Below are 17,452 nucleotides of genomic sequence, written 5' to 3'. Positions count from 1 at the left end.
GTTTCAATGCATTTTCTCTAAGCTTAATGTGTTTTTTTAAACCCAAAACTTTTATTCAGAAGAGCAATACTTACAGAATACAGAAATACAGAATACTTTTATTCTGAAGAGTATTTGAAAATAAGGTCAATACACATTCTTCCTAAAGTTAACAAAGTGAATGAACGACTGTTACTGTTAGTGATCTACTATGAAATCTAAAACTGTTGATACAGTCAGAAACTAAGTTCTTAATCATTTATGGAAATTTTAATTTACACATCTAAATTTTCATGCTTAATGTCAGCTTCTATTCCACTGGCTCACTAACTACTGCTGTAGTTGAGTAAGAATAGGGACTGAGGAGAACAGCCATGGAGTAATGTCGATAACCAGCATCATTAGCTGTGAACACCACCTGGAAAAAGGAAAAACAAATACAAGACAAATGAGAAGTGATCTCTAGATATGAGCCTAGATAGAACCATTGTGATCATTTTATCTAACCTCCCACAAAGCTTTGGAAATACCTTCTCTTGTGGTGATTTGATCCCTGTGATCTGTGGCTTCCTGTCACAGTTTTTCCACTGGTTAAAACCATACAGGTCACTTGTTATTTAGATTTTTATCAAATATATTTATTATCCAAATTACTGTTTCATTGTTGGTACTCATAAATGACAACAAGATTTTTTTTCCCTATTGAAGATCTACATTGAACCCCATTGATTGCCTTGATTAAAAAAAAAGCATTCTTTCAACTATTTGGATATTTTTGCTGCTCTTATGAAGTCCTGAACTTTGAGGAACAGAATTAAACATAGTGCTACAGTAACTATCATCAGGCCAAAATGTGAAGCAATGAGTTTCTTTAATCCTACTTACATACCTAGTAGATAGAGAAGGGCTGCATTAGTCCTTTAGCCACAACATGATAATGACTTAACATATGATCATTTACAACAGCCCTTTTAACATCTCCCCCATCAGCTCATGTCCTGTCCTTTCATTTATCCCTCTACATAGTAGATAAGTCTGTGTTGTGAGATGGTGGATGTCAACTTTTAAAATAGACACAGTTTAATGACGTTCCATGATGTGTAGCTTGTGCTCCTTTCAACATTAATAAAAAAGATGCATATGAAACAACCAGTGAACTGAGCAAAACGTGATCCCTTCTGAGGCTTATTTTTGAGAAAGGAGGCTCTTGCACTCTGGATTAAATTATTTTCTAGTCTGGAATATAGACTTAAACATTATCTTGATGCATAATCAATTTACTTGCATGCTGTAAGTCTTTCATCTTACCTCTTTTATTTCAGTTATCACAGAAAGCAAGACTGTCCAGCATTAACCCTCGTTATTGCTTAGAATAAGAATGTCATTTCTCATCCATTTCAGGGAGGCAGAAACAAAAATTAACCCAGGCATTTGCCACCTTTTCTCCAAGGAGATGAATGGCTCTTCAAGCACCAGTTGCAAACTGTACAGCTGGTGGTGCTCACTGGTCTGTCACAGTCCAGCAAACACCTCATACAGGACTGCTGCTGCTATTGAAAGGTCATATGAAAGGACTGATGCTCTGGAGGGGAAGGGGACAGCCCCCAAGGAGCCCCAAACCCTGCAGCTGGCCTCAGTTGGTACCTGGTTTGGACCACCTTCATCTAACCAATTTATCTGTCCTATGCAAACTAAAAAGGCCGGATATACTTTTTTCTATGGTAAACTGAGGATCTAAGCATCTAGAACGCAGTTCATACTTCCATTATCTTTAAACATCTAAATTATAAACTTTGTCTGCAGCCATACAAATACTGGATCCAAAAGGCAGAAAAATCCTTTTCCCAAGAGACTTAACAGAGTATTCCACCTGCTGTTCTCCCTCAGGCATCTAGAAATAGTCACAGGAAGAATTGCAGGCTTAAGTAGAGGTAGAAGGATGGAAAGTGTCTTTGTAAGTAATGCATCTAAGAGCTTATTGAGAGTTACGGGGAAGTTAGTAACTAGGTTCTCTCATGAGTATGTTGTTCAAAGCTTTGAGACTGGATTTAAGGTGTTAATGCAAAAATATTTGAGAGTGAAAAGAAAGTTCAACACGTGCAATTAGTAATTGAAGCCTAGACATATAAAGTATCTTTATTCTTTGCAACTAAAGTACAGGAGAAAATGAATACTCACATCAGCGTGGTGATGGAAGGGATTCAAGCCCAGCTTCTTCCAATAAGAGGCTGTGTCAAGCTCAATCTTGTATATCCCTGTTACAAATTGTTCTTTAGTTGTGAGCTCACAGAGCTCTCCGTTGTCATTGGTTTGTCTGTGTGATGGCAGAAGAATGCACTTTTAAATTTTGGTTAAAAGCCTGAGAAAAATGCAGTTTTTAGCAATTGAACTTTAGTGATGTTGTGTAGCTTAAGTAATGTGATGAATACTTCTATTGATCTGGAATGGCTTATGTCCATCCGTATTATGGATGCTTCAGAGCTTGTCTTGGCATTTGCTACTTCCATGATCGCCACAGCACATGGCTGCCTGCCATGTCACTAGTCTGCGTGGTTTGGGGGTGAGCCAAAAGCTGGCATTGTTGTTCATAGACTCTTGGCAGAGTCTTGGAGCTAATTAAATGAACCAACTCAGAGGGAAAACTTCAACACTGCTGTAAGCAATGTGGAAGCTCTATGATGCACTTACTGTGCAAATAGGGTCAACTCTTGATTTTTCCATAGTTTTCTTTCTCATTTAAATGTATTGAGTTGTTTTATCAGTATGAGTACTTTTTACAGCTGGCTTTTTGAAGTTTGAGATCTGCTGTTCGAAATGACTGTAGGTCAACCAACAGTGTAGCCTTATGGAATTCCCTGTTGTCTGTATTGATCAGTTGGTTTTCCATCCTCAACAAACAGATGGTTTTGTTTGATTTGAAGATGCTATCAGTGCTATCCAAGGCCATGGTACTAGCTTAAAACTATACGCCTTTGAGCGCCAACCAATTTAGGGCTCCAGAACCAATATTGAATGCTGTCTCTCAAACATGTCTCTTGGTTGAAACCTATTTCTGTGAAATAAGTTATGTAATACTAGGGTTTTGATTGGGTAGGTTATCCACAAATAACAGTGCTGCTAGTGCCTGATTTTAGTAGTCATAAACCACTGTTTTGTGTTCTAGCTGCCAAATCTTTTTCTGAACATATTTTATTCAAATTGCATGGAGAGAAAAATAAAGAATTGAATGGTTTGCATGTCACTGTCCAGTGCATTACTTAGGATTTGTGCTTTAATATGGCTTATAACTATGAAGTCATAGAACACCATTTGTATCATACAAGATGCTCTGTAGTCAGTTACCAGATTTTTTTTTATCCATTCAAATGTCTCTGTTTTTCTTTGTTGTAGATTGATCATTGTTAGATCACTGTTCATTTCTCTAATAAGCTTTCTTAGCTAAAACCAAACATATCTTTAACTGAGAACAGTTATTTCAGAATCTCTTGCTAACATTCAATTATTTACAAATTAACAAGGCTGGAAAGGTTGTGTTAGTATTATCAAGACTTCCACATACCTTATCTTAAGGTTACTTTGTTCTTTGTTTCAAATGTTAAGTATGTTTTTAAGGCTTCAGTCAACATCCAGCTGTTCAGCTGAGTATCTTTTTATAAAGCTTCTAAGCTCAGATTTGAAGTAAACTGAACACCCTCTTAATGGAAAATTTCATGCGTTTCCAGTGACAGAGTATGTGTGAAGCTATCTTCTCACTTGAGGGCTGGGAGGCAATTTAAGTAGGACAACGCGAGTAGATTGTTCTTCCCCACTTTGTACAAATATGTGTGGCCTTCACTGTAGCTGTTTTTCAAGGATGCGTATGAGAGCACTGTTGCTTCTGCCAGCCCACTGCTCTATGACACCAAAGAGCCACTTACGTACAGTTTCTCATGGACTTTCTAGAAATGCATCTGAGTCAGGGATCCCACTATTGAAATTCCTGCACTATGTCAGCTTTAGCCCTTAGGAGCCCTATCTCCCTTTTTTAGGTAGAACAGACTGTTAACAGACCTGGAGAGGTCTCCGGTGAGACTTTGCAACTATCTTGAGGAGATAAGTGTGGAAATGGGATGTTCCTTGTTGAATAAAGAATGTTCATTCTGTGTACCCCCTAAGAATTTTTTTCAATTTCATTTCAGATTATACTTTAAGTAAAAATTGTTTTTGAGTTTTTTGAAGCGTTAATAAATACTAAAATTGAGGGTGATTTGAAAAAAGTCATCTACAATTGAAATTCTACAATTACATTTTTTTAAAAGACATGGCAACATTTAAATATCTGGGAGATTCTTTTTCTTATTTTAGATGTAATTGCTTCTCTGTGAGGGAGGAGGTGAGAAAGTTTTATCCCCAAATTTTTTCCTTTTGGCTGATTTCCTTTTTCCTGAAGCAAAGGCGGCTATCAATTATGATGTGGTATGTGTTCAAAAACAGTTCTGTGTTTTCTTTTTAAAACTGTGGTGTATGAAATGAAAGTCCATCTAGAAAGAAGGAAAAGAGCCAATAAAGGTAGGATTCTCAACCAGGGTCTTAGTTTCAAACAACTAGAAGAGTCTGCCTGATTCTTCTGCTAACAATGCAGTAGTTCATTGCTGGGTACTAAAAAGTAATACAGTCCTTTGTAATGAAGTAGAAGAGAAGCGATGATTGAATTAAAGCATAGTTTAAAATACTTTCTTGTGCTCACAGTAATTATAAAGCATTATAAAACCATTTTGGTAGTTGAAATTGTAGCACAGTTAAAAGACAGTCTGCAGCAAATTCATTCAGTAGTATGTTGTCTTTCCTCTGAGTAAAGGAGACGTCTTATGTTAGAGAATGTAAAACTGTTTTTTCAACTATTTGGCATCTTCCCATTTCCTTTCCCTTCTTTCACTCATTATTTTGGTATGACTTACTTTGAATTTAACAGTTCCCAAGATCCATCTGCAGCTTCTTTATATAACTTAACTGGAACATTTGGAGCTGGACTTCCTCGGACTGCATCCAGAATTTTTATAAGAAGAGGATGCTTGGAGTCAGCAGAGTCCTTCAGGTAGGAAGACAGAATTTTTATGTTGTAAGAAAGATAAGCAATGGTGCATAATAAAGCAGTAAGGAATGTTATTCTTTAGATCTACAGAATATACCATATTTTCCTCAGCAAGATCACTGTGTACTGCAGAAATGTAGCCTGAAGCTTTCTGGGGGCTGGAAATGGTGGCACTGGGAAGGAGGGTATTAGGAGCTGTCGGGGGCATCTGTAGCCATGTGCGCTGAGGAGGCACTGCGGCTGTGTGTGAGAACACGTTTCTGTTTTCTCTTTGTCATGGCTTAGCTACACATCATCTCCAGGATGAAGTTGTAACTAAATTGTGACCTCAACTGCAAATAATTAAATCATCAAAGGTAGTAGGAATGTTTAAAAATCTGACAACTCTTCCTCTGGATTTTGGAGTGGCAATTCAAGCACAGCTTCTGGATTTGAAGGCCTCTGATGTCTTGTTGCCATAGAGTTATCTTTGCTGTAAACTTAATAAGCACCACATACGGACTCTGTCCTAACAGCACGTTGGATCAGATTTGTCAGCCCCTGGAAGCTATGCAGGGATAGGAGAGGAAAACCTTACTTCAAAGATGGGATAGCTGTAGTTTCACTCCCAATATGTTCATCACAGGCAGTGGTTATGCCCTTATGTTTTACCTATTCAAAGGCAGAGGTGAATCAGAGCTTTGATGTTCCATTACCTAATTCTGTGTATGAAAAGTGAGAAGATGGAGCTTTGTGGAAGGTGCTAATCAGGGATTATCTCAAAATAGCAATTGATCTCCATTTAATCATTGCAAAATGAATCATGATATAGATTTTAAAAACTAAAAGCCCTCTCTTACATCCCCTCTTAGAGTCTGTGACATCCTGAATATCCCACTGGCCAGGAACCCTGTCCTATATCAGACCAAGGTACCAGCATGTGTCCATACCGCCTGTACGCCCTGACTCCTCAGGCTCCCTTTCTGGAATGCACTGGCTCCTTGCTAGTGTTTCTTTTGAAGCATTGGCAAGGGGGGCTCTAGTGCCACCACCTATTTTCCTGGCTTTTACACCCTGGGAGCTCAATGAAAGTCTGTGTCCTCACAAAGGTTAGTCAGGTATTAGTTTTCCCAAAGATCAAAGCTTGAGAGGAAGAACGAGTAGGGGGGCAGAGAAAGAGGGACAAGTTTGTTCTAGGAGAATTTCAGGTTGAAGCATCTGTGTCTCTAGCTTGTTTTGCTGGAATAAATGAGCCCTCTGGAAGTGCGATCCTGGCTTTGGCCCTGTTCTTTGCTTGAAGTCAATGACTGTTGAGATCCCTTCTTGCTTGCATGGGATAGAGCTGTAGTGGGTAGAGCAGTAAGAGAAAGGATGAGAGAAGGCAATTCTCGAGCATGGATCTCATGACAGGAAACGAAATCCCTCATGACAGGCGCTTGTTCATTGTGTTATAAGGGCTAATAGTTACTTTTCAACAGGCCCAAGGCTTTTGTGTAGTGAATATGATTTTTTTTTTCCTTTCTTGTCTTAAATTGTTTTTCACGTAGTCGCTGAGTCTAATGACAAGTGCTGCTTCTCTAACCATAAAGCCCTCTCGCTAATCACTAGAGAAGGAGAAAGAAGGACCAGAAAAAGAGCAGTTGGAGAGAACTACAGTCAATACATACCATAAAATAAAAATAATTGCAATAAAATGGAATATTGTATTTTTCACTTACACTAATTATATTAAAAAAAAAAAGAAAAGCAGAAAAGCTGGGACTACATCAGTATGCAGGACCTCAATACTGAGACACTTACCAGTGGTGCAGCTTCGGAGAAAAATGCCAGGCCAGCTAAGAAAACAAGAAATACAGAATGAAAAGCCATTTTGCCTACCACTAGGAAGTCTCAGTGTCAGCAAGTAGAAACTGGTGGGATCTGTAATTTTTATATCAAGGCCCCTAAACTGAGGCTACTTATCAGAAAACCCATATGACTTTCAACATGCCGATTCATACTATTTACTTAGTAAACAATGAGAAAATAAGTAACCCATACAAACATGAACCTTGTCTGCAAAAATAAGTCTCTTCTATCATTGCCTGTGGAAATACTATGAATATTGCCTAGCTCAACTGCAGTGATCTGTTTTCTTGGAAACAATGTCTATTCTGTTTTATTTTTCTCTTTTTGTTGAGGAATAGTGCTGCATAGATCTCATAGTTGTGAGAAATTAAAATTCCTTGTCAACTCAGCAGTTTCAGTTTCAGTGAGAATTTCTCTGTGGTTATGGCTTGGCATAATTGACTCACCCATGTTTACCTATTAAGAGATTGCTCTCTGTGGTGGCCTTCTCCCCACCTCTGATAAAAGGCAAGTGGATAATGTGTGGGCTATCTAGCTATCTTATGCATTCCCCTGGAAGAAAAATACATTACTTTTGGTTTCCAGCATGATAACCAGATACCTACATACCCATTTCTGAAGCACAGTTAAGCAGTCTTTTATGTCCTATCGCTTTACTTGTCCGTTAGATTCAGTACAAGTTCAGGACTTTCCCTGTACAACTGCAAGTCAGTTCCCACCAGAAGCATCTGCTTCATTTTATGTTACTTCTTGAAATTAAACTTTGTCTTTCTGATCTTTGGTTAAACACATGTATGTACACTCTCTTACTAGGTTTATCCTGTCATCACGTGGATGACTACATGCAGAGTAGTTTTTTGATTTGTTTTTGGTTGGGTTTTTTTGTTTTTTTTTTATGACTACACCTGTATGAACATATTTATGTCCTATTTTGAGGGCTGGGCATGGCCCACTGCAAATCAAACCTACTGGTGTTCAACCTCCAGGAATAGCAGGATCCCATGAAATCTGCATGCTTTAAGATGGGTGCTGTTTTGAAGCTATTTGCACTGCTTACAGGAGTTGTGTAACTATGGTAGTGTCCAGAAATCGGGGGACAAAGGTAACCAAATAGTGAAACGTTAAAGGCAAGCTTTTGTAAGTTGTGAATTCACTTGGTATGCAGTCATCCCAAGCAGGCTCTGGGTGTAGAGATAAACTCCAAGGTCAGTGGCATATGAGTGCTGATGGTTTCTGAATGGCATGCTTTCAGTAACTATCTCTGTAGTTTCTGTAATCCTGTTAAAAAACAATTCCTCTGCTTCAGGTTATTTTAAATACAATAGGCCATCAGTCTACAGAAATCGCTGCTAAAGCCGTCAAAGTCTTTGGTCAGTTTATTGAATCACAGTCACTCTACAGCTTACCTTTTCCTGTTTCTAAAAATATGAAGAGAATATTAAGATGATGCTTCTATTTTAGGACTTTTTTTTAATGATGGCTAGAGATTTGACTTACTAGAGATTTAATTGGAATGCACCTGAATACAGTAGCCAGCTGGGTTAAAGATCAGAGTTGTTAAAAATGGGGCTAATTGAAATTGCTGCTCAATCAATCTAGGAAGTTCTGAAGCAAACTTTCCTCTTGAAATGACAAAGGTTTGAGGTTTACCTGAAGTTTTAAGTAAGGGTACACAAATTTTAACTCTTTCAGCTCTCTGGATATATATATTTCAACAGTCTTTCTGCATTGTTTGTTCTGCTGCTAGGTATTCAGAATTTCTCCCATTTACCCTGTGACCTAGTTGATAGTGGGACCATCTCTTCTGTGTGTAAACTATGAGCAGCATGGATGACGTTCTTATTTTGAGTACATCTGTTTGGTCAAATTATTTAAGGTGGTAGCATAACTCTGTAACTTTCTCACTTTGAGCCAGTGCATTTGGTGAGACTTTTTTAAGGTGATGGAGGAAGATGACAGAACCAAATCAAGTACTATGCCATGCATGTTTTCCAGATGTCCTTTGCACTTGAATGCAAAACATGACACCTTAGAACACAATAAAACTTAACCAATAGAATCCAAACTGTTTTAAAGAAGTAACATTTTATTGACTTGTCTGAGGTTAGCCAGGTTACAAAATGGAAAAAAAACTAATGTAGCAAAAAGTTATGCATTAGCAGTAGGAAAAACCTTCCTCCTAAAAGCCTAGATAGTTCTAGCAGAGGAGGGTGTTTGTGTAGCGACAGTACATGTTTATTCCTGGGGTTCACTGACAACAGCAGTGGTTGAATAAGAGAAAGGACTGAGGAGAGCGGCAATGGTATAGTGGCGGTGACCGGAATCATTAGCAGTGAACACCACCTGGAAAAGAGAAAACTTGTGATCACAATGAACAATGTACATTCAAAACTACCTTATTAAGAATTAGGAAGCACCATTTCCTCTGCAGAATACTTTGCCAGTTCTGTCCAGTCAATGATTTTACCCTTCTGATAGGTAATGCTCCCCATTACTTTGTGATGATTGCTGAAGACTGAGAAATTTGTGAGGACTGAGGTCCACAAAGAGCCTTGGCTGTGGTGAAGCTAGGTGGAGATACCTACACCTGAGCCAGGCAAACTAGTTTGTGATGTGGAATGGGAGGATGAGGGGGAGGTATCTCAAACGACTGGTAAGAAAGACAGAGAGGTGAAATCCCATCTAGTGTGAGGTGTCCAAGCAAGGTAGGCAGTTGGACCCCAAAGCTGCTTTCTGTACTTCAGTGCCTCTCTCCTGTTTTTAACACAGCTAGTGATGGGTCAGTTCTTGCATTAAGAACTGAGTGGCTAGACTTCCCAGAACAAGGAGAGACCCTTGTCCTAAGATAATTCAAATTTGCTGCTCTCCAAATCAGTCCCTGGAATTTGGGACACCTAGTTCCCAGGAAAGTGTCATCACCTGGGTTAAGGTCCCACTTTCTTTGGCTCTCTTTAGCCTAATATTTGCTCTATTTTCTGAACCATGACGTACTTTCTACAAGAGGACTAGAGAGTTCCCTCCTACATCCCGATCCTGCCAAAGTCTAAGCTGCTGGGATGTGAGGACTGTAGGCTTCAGTTACCTTGTACATAGATAGTCATTGAACTCTGCCTGCTTCCCAGGCTAATTTATTGACCTGTAGGCTATTACGTCAAAGGAAGGCTTCTTCAAGAGCCTAGCTGGAAGAGTCTCAACCAGGCGCTTTTATGTACCTTTTGAGGTGAAGCCCTTCTGTAAGCCCCAGCAACTTTCAGAGATCCAAATGGTTAGGGAATATTTTTGAGGATTGTTTATTTGATCTAAATGACCCAAGCCGCACCTCAGACTTCTATGGACCTGGGCCTCAGTCATTTGTTTTAGTCTTCCACAGAGCTTCATAAACTTGTGGTTTAAAATGTTCTACGACACAACCTGTAGCCATTCTGGACTACTTAATTTGGGGAAACTTAAATTTAATGGCAGATTAAGCCTGAAGAATTGAAACAAATTTTTTGGAAGTGCTAAATAAATGTAATAGAATAGAACACACAATAAATCAGTGTAGGGCTGAAAGCAAAGGGAGGCACGAAACATGATTATATTGCTGGCCTGCTTATGAAATTTCAGTATCAATGAAACAGCCAACTTTTCCTTTCCCACTATGGTTATTTCTTTATATTTTTATGCCTTTTTTTTCTATTGGATATTTCAGTACTGAGCATAAATTTTTTTAAAAAGGCAGATGAGAAAGAATTGGTTTTTCCTGTAATTACAGGTCATACTAGAATTCAGGGATTTTCAGGTGACTGGTATGGGGGGAGTACCTCTGATTAAAGAATAGCTTATTTCCTATAAAATTAGGGTTTCTAAATCCCTATATTCCTTCAACAACAATAAAAGCAGTCTTTTTTTTTTCTTGTTTGTTTTTTAAACACCATGTACTTTTGAATAATGTAGCTCTTTTTGAACAAAGGTCCCTGCCGGTCTGAATGGGTGAATGGGCACAGCTCCACTTTGGAAGAGCTGTGTCAGTATTTTCAGGGAAGTTGGCTACTTCCTTTGGCTTAGCCAGCTATATACTGCCTTTATTTTCCCAATGTTATGTGGCAGTGAACCATTTCACTGAATGATGCTGCTCCTTCAGTATTAAAGGACTGTATTGGTTCCTACCAGCTGATGCCACTACACAGTATATAGGTTATTGGATATATTTGCAAATACTTACATCAGCGTATTCATGGAATGGAGAAAGGCCAAGTCCCTTCCAGTAAGAGCTGGTGTCAAACTCAACCCTGTATATTCCTTCTACAAACTGTTCTTCTGCTGTGAGCTCATGGATCTCCCCATACTCTGTGGTTTTACTGTAATGGTAAAATATCTACATAAATATTTTATACTGTCATTTAGATGCTAAACAGAAACAATGGAATATTAAATAGGAAAGGTGCTGCACAGCCAAATTCTACATTGAATGGTTTCTAATCATCTGAAATAATTCCCTCCTTCTATGTAGTGTATGCTTCCACATTGCAGAGCCTGTCCTTGCTACCAACTCATCCATATACATCACAAATCAAAGCTGGGTGGCTTTTTTTGTCATTTTTGTTGCTATGGCAGGGGTTGTAGTTAAGGCCTTTCTTTCAATGTCATGTTTAACTTGTACCAAGTGCCCTCTGGAACCAATTGTTAGTGGCTTAGGAAAAGGATTGTCATGATGAAAGGCAAGATGCCAAATCTCAAATTACAGTTAAAGAGAGAAGAGAGATTTTAGTGGAAAATTACTTCGTTTGCTAGTTATTAGCACTGAGGCTATAGGGTTTACCCCTATACACTGATGTGGTTTTATGTGATCCTAAGTGGTAGCGCCTTGAAGAAGCAATTTGGCATCACAAGATTTTATTAATTTGAATTACAATGCCTTGGTCAAAGAGCAGGGGCCTCTTCCACTGGGTGCCATATAAGTGAGCAATAGGAATTCCCAACTCAGAGAGATTATGTACTCAGCTCATAACAATAAACTGTCGGTGAATGAATTCCAGAAGCAAGAAGGAAATATAGCTGGCATTGCACCTAAACACCATTTATCTCTTTTCCCTCCTTTTATTTTATTTCTGATTTTTTTGCTAGTTCTTTTTTTTTTCCTGCTGAAAATACTTATTTATAGCACTTCATAAACATATGATGTAATTGAAGGAAAAATGAAGAAAGCCTTGACTTGAAGAACTGGTGGAACTTTCCAGTCTTATGGCAAGGGTTAGCTGTCTAGGCAGAAAACAGAAAAGGTTGAGGAGGAAGAGAGGGAGGGGAGAAAGGAGTGACATGCTGATTATCAGAGACAGAATCAGTTGTGCTATTGCAGCTTTTCTTTCCCAGCTGCTGCCTCCTCCTTCATCGTATTTGTCAGCTTTGGTTAATGGTGGTGAATGAAAAAAGTCTGAATGACAGAGCTTTTGCTTAAATTAAGAAATAGCAGGATTGAAAATCCCATGCTAATTTTCAGGTTTTCTTATAGTTCAAGTTCAGCACTTTGAAGACTGACAAAAGTCTCACTGGTCCAATACAAGTGAAATCAGCTGTATCCAGGGTAGACCAAACCTGCAGAGAATCCAAGCCCTGTTTGAAACATGGCTCACAGGGTATTTGTGAAGTGTACACATCTGTTTTCTCTTGGTTTAATTAGTACTTCCCGGTTTAACCCATATTGCCTTAACAAAAGGCAGTAGGTAAAAGGAGGGAGAATTTATTGGTGAGTGTCCTTGAAACCATGAAACAGAATTGCTGAGATCCTGCAGAAGTGTTCAGAGTACAAGTCAGCAATTCACATACATCTGCATACAAGTTGGATAGTCTAGACACAAACCAATTACACAGAAAAATGGTGTCTGCCTCAAAATCTTTGTTCAGGTAAACAAGTAAGTTTTAGTTTGAGAAAACTGTGAATGCAGCTTGAATGGTGCTTTTGCTGATGGGTGTTGACCCAAAGTTGCAGATGTTAACCATCCAGAACAGTTGGGAAACGAAACAAGAATTCACTTGAAGACTCTCGCCTACTACCAGGAGTTAATGGCACTTTCTTAATTTTAGTTATTAAGTGGTAGCCATTCAATGCAAGTGATCTCACAAGCAAACCCTTCAGCATTACTGCTGCATTGACAGCCAACAGGACAGTGTGCGATTCAGAGCCTGGATGGGATTAGCACAAGGCAGAGGATGCCCTGCATTTGGCCCTGGTAGCAAAATGCTACAAGTGATTCCTTCTGAACAGGACTAGTATTTCTGTCTGAGTGGGGGAATAAATACTATTATTTCTTATGGTTGCTTATTCTTAATAGGATCTGGACTGCCAGCATCTGCTGTAAGATGGACAGTTAAGTTAAAAAAGCTGTGCTTTTACAGCAAAAAATTTGCAAACCACTGGTTAAGCTACTATGGCTCCAGCCTAGGCTGCAATCCTGATCCTCTTTTTCACTTAGTTGTATATTGTGACCAGGTTAAATGTACACTGTGCAATGATGTTTATGCAGTCTTGGGACACATACTGCACTGAGATGAACTCTGCCCTCAGATGCAGACTGCTGAGGAAATATCTCAGGAACATGAATTATTATCTTGGAGTTTAAAAAAAAGAGGGTGGGGGGAGCCACTTCAAATATGCTGCAGTTTGGGGGTTTTTTTTATGATTTACAACCTAGGTCACATGAGAACTATGTTTGGTGAATGCAACTCTTGAACTACGTGATAAGACCTAGATTTCCAAAAACCTGTGAGGAGTGAGAAGGTCAAAGCTAGTCATGGGAGGAGCTCGCATAGAACCCAAATCATATGTTTCCCAGGTCTGTGTTCCCTAAAGCCTTCCTCAGAGTGCGTCTCAGCTCAGGTTATCTCTTCTTGCATATTTTTGGCTAGACTAATTTTTGAAACAAGCCTCTTAATAAAGTCAGCTGTTGCTATGTGAACTTCCTCCCTGCCTTTTAAATACTGTTAGTCCAAATTCACCAGTTGCTAGGTGCATTTGCTTAATTCCCTAAAATGTGTTAGCAAAGTAAAAACAAACAAAAAGGTAAAAAAATAACTTTTATAGACATATGTACAAAATGTAACTTTTCCATATGCATCTGCTAGGTACTGTAACTTCAAGATATTATTAACCTGACAGGAGTAGTTACAGATTGTGTTCCTTGACTGCATTCAGATTTTCATCTGGTTTAACACAGAGAAACTCTGGTTTTCCCAAAAGAAAAAAATTGCAATCACGTTTGAACACCAAGTTCAAACGAGCGTCATCAGCTAAAGTCAATGGTATCGCTGAAAGCAGCCTTGGTTAAGATGCAAGTCAACGGAAAGGTCAAAATTTCTACCTGCAATAAAAATTGCGGTTTAATGTTCCTCCACTGCCTTCCCCCAGCAAGATGCTTCTCACTTGCCTAGGGTTAATCTCAATTTATATTTAAGAAGAAGTGATTTGATTTTCTCAGGGGTGTACTGACCTAAACTGTCAACAGAGGTTGGCTAAGAAGAACTGTGGGATTTGTCTCCTTGGGCTTTTTGAGAGCAGCATTGCAAACTGGACAAGAAAACACTGTTATGCTGAAAAAGTGAGGACGTGTAACACTGATGTTTCATTTATCTTATCCCCCTGTAAATTGTATTTTGTATTACATGTTCAAGAGCACTTGATGAAACATTTGAAATATTCAGGGTTTCCTAATAATGGCAGAAATACTCACTAAGGACAAGACATTATCCTTGTCTCCGCTTTCCTTGAAAACAATGCATAATTTTTTCATGGGGTTTCTCTGTTCGTTAAAGTGTATAAATCCATTCCAAGAGTCATTTGTTCCTAGATTAACACTCAGCATTTGGGAGTGGAGGTGTTTGTTTCTCCTTCAATCTCCTAAACTTTCTTGTTCCTTTTCAATGGGGAAAAGTATTTTTTGTTTTGAGTTTTATAAAAAGAAACCCTTCAGATGGAGAGAAAGGTATCTCTCTCCTTGTAGTCTTCTCCTCTGTTTTTTTTCTGCAGCTTTTATGTAAATCATGCTATAAAAATCCTAGTAAAAGGCAGTTGGATTCTCTGGTGGCTCCTGTCCATGCTTGTGCTTGTCATTCTGTGCTTGAATATCCTGCTGTTACTAGAGATTTCTCTGGACTTATTTAAAAATCTGATTCGATGAGTTGTTACAATGAAACTTAAATGCCTGAATACCTCACCTATTTGAATTTTAGTAAACTGTATTCCTCTGTTACCCATACTTTTCCCACAGACTGAAGATAATAGTATTATTGCCTGCCCCTCAGTGATGTTCTGAGGATGCTTTGTAAGTATTAAGCTGTCATTCTAGCAAAAGCCATGCAGCTCTATAGAAATGATCACAACCAAATGCTGAGATTGTGCTTCTGTGTTGTGTTACAGTGGGACTCTTTAAAACTTTCTCGTCAAAGAGTTTCTTCCAACCAGCACGTTTGTTACACAGGAGAAGGCTAATGCGCTTATTATTTGCATGCATGCAGACAAAGCTTACAGAGAGGATTTTGTATGTGACTGCTGCAAATAAAGCTCTATATCCATTGCATATAAAGATAGTAGGTTAGTCTGGGTTACCTACAAAATTCTGTTAAATAGGCTTTTAATTTTTTTTTCTTTTTTATAGAAAGGAAAGATAGTACTGAAGCTAGGAGAAAAATTAATTATTAAACCTATTCCCTTACAAAGATAAGATGAGCATCTCAACATATTTTTGCTATGAGCACGTATATCAGTCATGGATAAGTTCCACTTGAATCTGATGGATTTTAGACCAGAATTCACCTGCTGTTAACAGTGATAGTGTGACACGTGCTAGAAAACATATTGCTTTTTTGATCAGAGCTCCATTCCCTTTATTTCTCAATTGTTTGCCCGAGGCACCTTGAAAATGGCTCCATAAGACTACATAACTTACCCAGTAGCAAAGTCCTGCCAGCTTCCATCTGCAGCCTTTTTAAAGACTTTAACAGCTACGTTAGCTGCAGGACTTCCTCTGACTGCATCCAGCACTTTCACCATGAGAGGGCATTTGGAATCAACAGAGCCATGGGAGACCTTGGGGAAAGCAGAAGAGATTGTATAGGAGCTGTTCACCAGCCCTGCAAAAACCTTCCTTCAAAGAAAAGATGGATTCTTATTACAGAATTAACGTTGACTTAAAAGCAAGTTCTTTGCCAAATGGTATTCAAAGCTAGTTTGCAAACATCTATTTCTTAAAGCAGAGTATCTTAGAACTTTATACTGATCACTTTATTACACACACAGACACACACACAAACACATACAAACAGATTGCTTGATAAATATTTAGATTTGCATATGACCCTGGGAAAATGTTATAAAGTATACATTTTTAATGAGGTCCCAAATAAGAAAATAGTAAGTTATTGTTAAGTGCAGGCAGGGTATGTTAGCATAGGAAACCAACAAAGAAATATCTACGACATCCCTAAGGACTGTAAGAATATTTATTTCTTAAACTTCATTTTACTATATGGAATCCTTAGTCATACTTCAGAAATATTTTTTTAGTGCTTTAGAGATGTACTTGTTTGGTGAAGAAGGTAAAGCTACCTCTATAGTGAAGATACGGGATGCAAGTCACGAACTGACAGACAGAAATAAAAGGTCACACCTCCTAGATCCCTGACCCTTTCATAATATCCTAAAATAGATGGGTAAATGGCAAAAAAAAAGTAGTTTTAAGAATTCTGAAGAAGCTACTTAAAAAATGGTAGTAAAATAGCACTCCAGCAAAGCCTAATGGTTACAGAATTTCATGGATGAGGAGGATGCTAGTCATCTAGAAAATCTAGATTATCATTCTTGTAATGATTGAGTTTGAATAAAAAGAGACTCACCAGTGGTGCAGCTTCAGAGAAAAATACCAGTCCAGCTAAGAAAACAAAGAGCACAGAGTGAAAGGCCATTCTGTTTGCTGTTAGGGAGCCTTGGTGCCAGCAGCTAGGAGCTGAGAGGATTTGGGATTTTATACCCAATCCTACAACAAAACAGGCTGCTTATTGGGTGCCCATATGACTCCAAATCTGCTGATTCTGACTATTTGCTTAGTAAATAGTCCAATCCTAGAGTTAGTCCATGAATAGCACTGCCATTGCAGTCAATGGAAGGACTACAGGATCACTAGAGCAAAGAGAATAAGTAATGGACACAAACATGACCCTTGCCTGGGGAGATTAGACTCGTAGAAACCCCTCTACAGAATAATGTAAATGACCTTTGTTTGCCCAGAAGTCCACCCAGTTCCAGGAGATATTCTTTAACTTGCCCTCAGGTTGTGCATGATAATACCCCAATGCTTTCTCTGCACCTGCTCCATGTTTCTTCTCAATGTATTCAATGCTTTCTGAAGACCAGTTACCACATATAGATGCAGACTTGGTATGGGTGATGGAGTTTGTTCTCTGTCTGGCTCAAGCAGTGCTAATGGTCCACGCTGGGAGACAGGTTCCCAAGCAGTTCCCTTGCTTGTTTACAAGGAGCAATGTTTCTTTTGAAACCTAATTTAGATAGGATCTGACAACATGCTGCCTCTCATCAGAAGTTCC

At 38.7% G+C, this 17,452-nt stretch overlaps 2 protein-coding genes across 2 annotated transcripts; both read right to left on the bottom strand.

The window, feature by feature from the left end:
- Positions 1 to 78: 78 nt before the first annotated feature.
- Positions 79 to 6,997, bottom strand: LOC128141734 (transthyretin-like). Its single transcript, XM_052786810.1, has 4 exons — positions 6,830 to 6,997; positions 4,917 to 5,047; positions 2,158 to 2,293; positions 79 to 397 (listed from the first exon to the last, which is right to left on the bottom strand). The coding sequence occupies exons 1-4, from the start codon at positions 6,896 to 6,898 to the stop codon at positions 290 to 292; spliced, it is 444 nt and encodes a 147-aa protein (XP_052642770.1). The 5' UTR covers positions 6,899 to 6,997; the 3' UTR covers positions 79 to 289.
- A 1,946-nt stretch (positions 6,998 to 8,943) lies between these two features.
- LOC128141733 (transthyretin) lies at positions 8,944 to 16,876 on the bottom strand. Its single transcript, XM_052786809.1, has 4 exons — positions 16,745 to 16,876; positions 15,799 to 15,938; positions 11,082 to 11,217; positions 8,944 to 9,220 (listed from the first exon to the last, which is right to left on the bottom strand). Exons 1-4 carry the CDS (start codon positions 16,811 to 16,813, stop codon positions 9,113 to 9,115), a joined length of 453 nt encoding a protein of 150 aa, XP_052642769.1. The 5' UTR covers positions 16,814 to 16,876; the 3' UTR covers positions 8,944 to 9,112.
- Between the last annotated feature and the right edge of the window lie 576 nt (positions 16,877 to 17,452).

The sequence above is a fragment of the Harpia harpyja genome, chromosome 5 (genome assembly GCF_026419915.1).
Source record: "Harpia harpyja isolate bHarHar1 chromosome 5, bHarHar1 primary haplotype, whole genome shotgun sequence".
In the NCBI taxonomy this organism is placed as follows: domain Eukaryota; kingdom Metazoa; phylum Chordata; class Aves; order Accipitriformes; family Accipitridae; genus Harpia; species Harpia harpyja.
The sequence above is the reverse complement of the archived record's forward strand: the minus strand, read 5'-3'. Positions and strand labels throughout refer to the sequence as shown.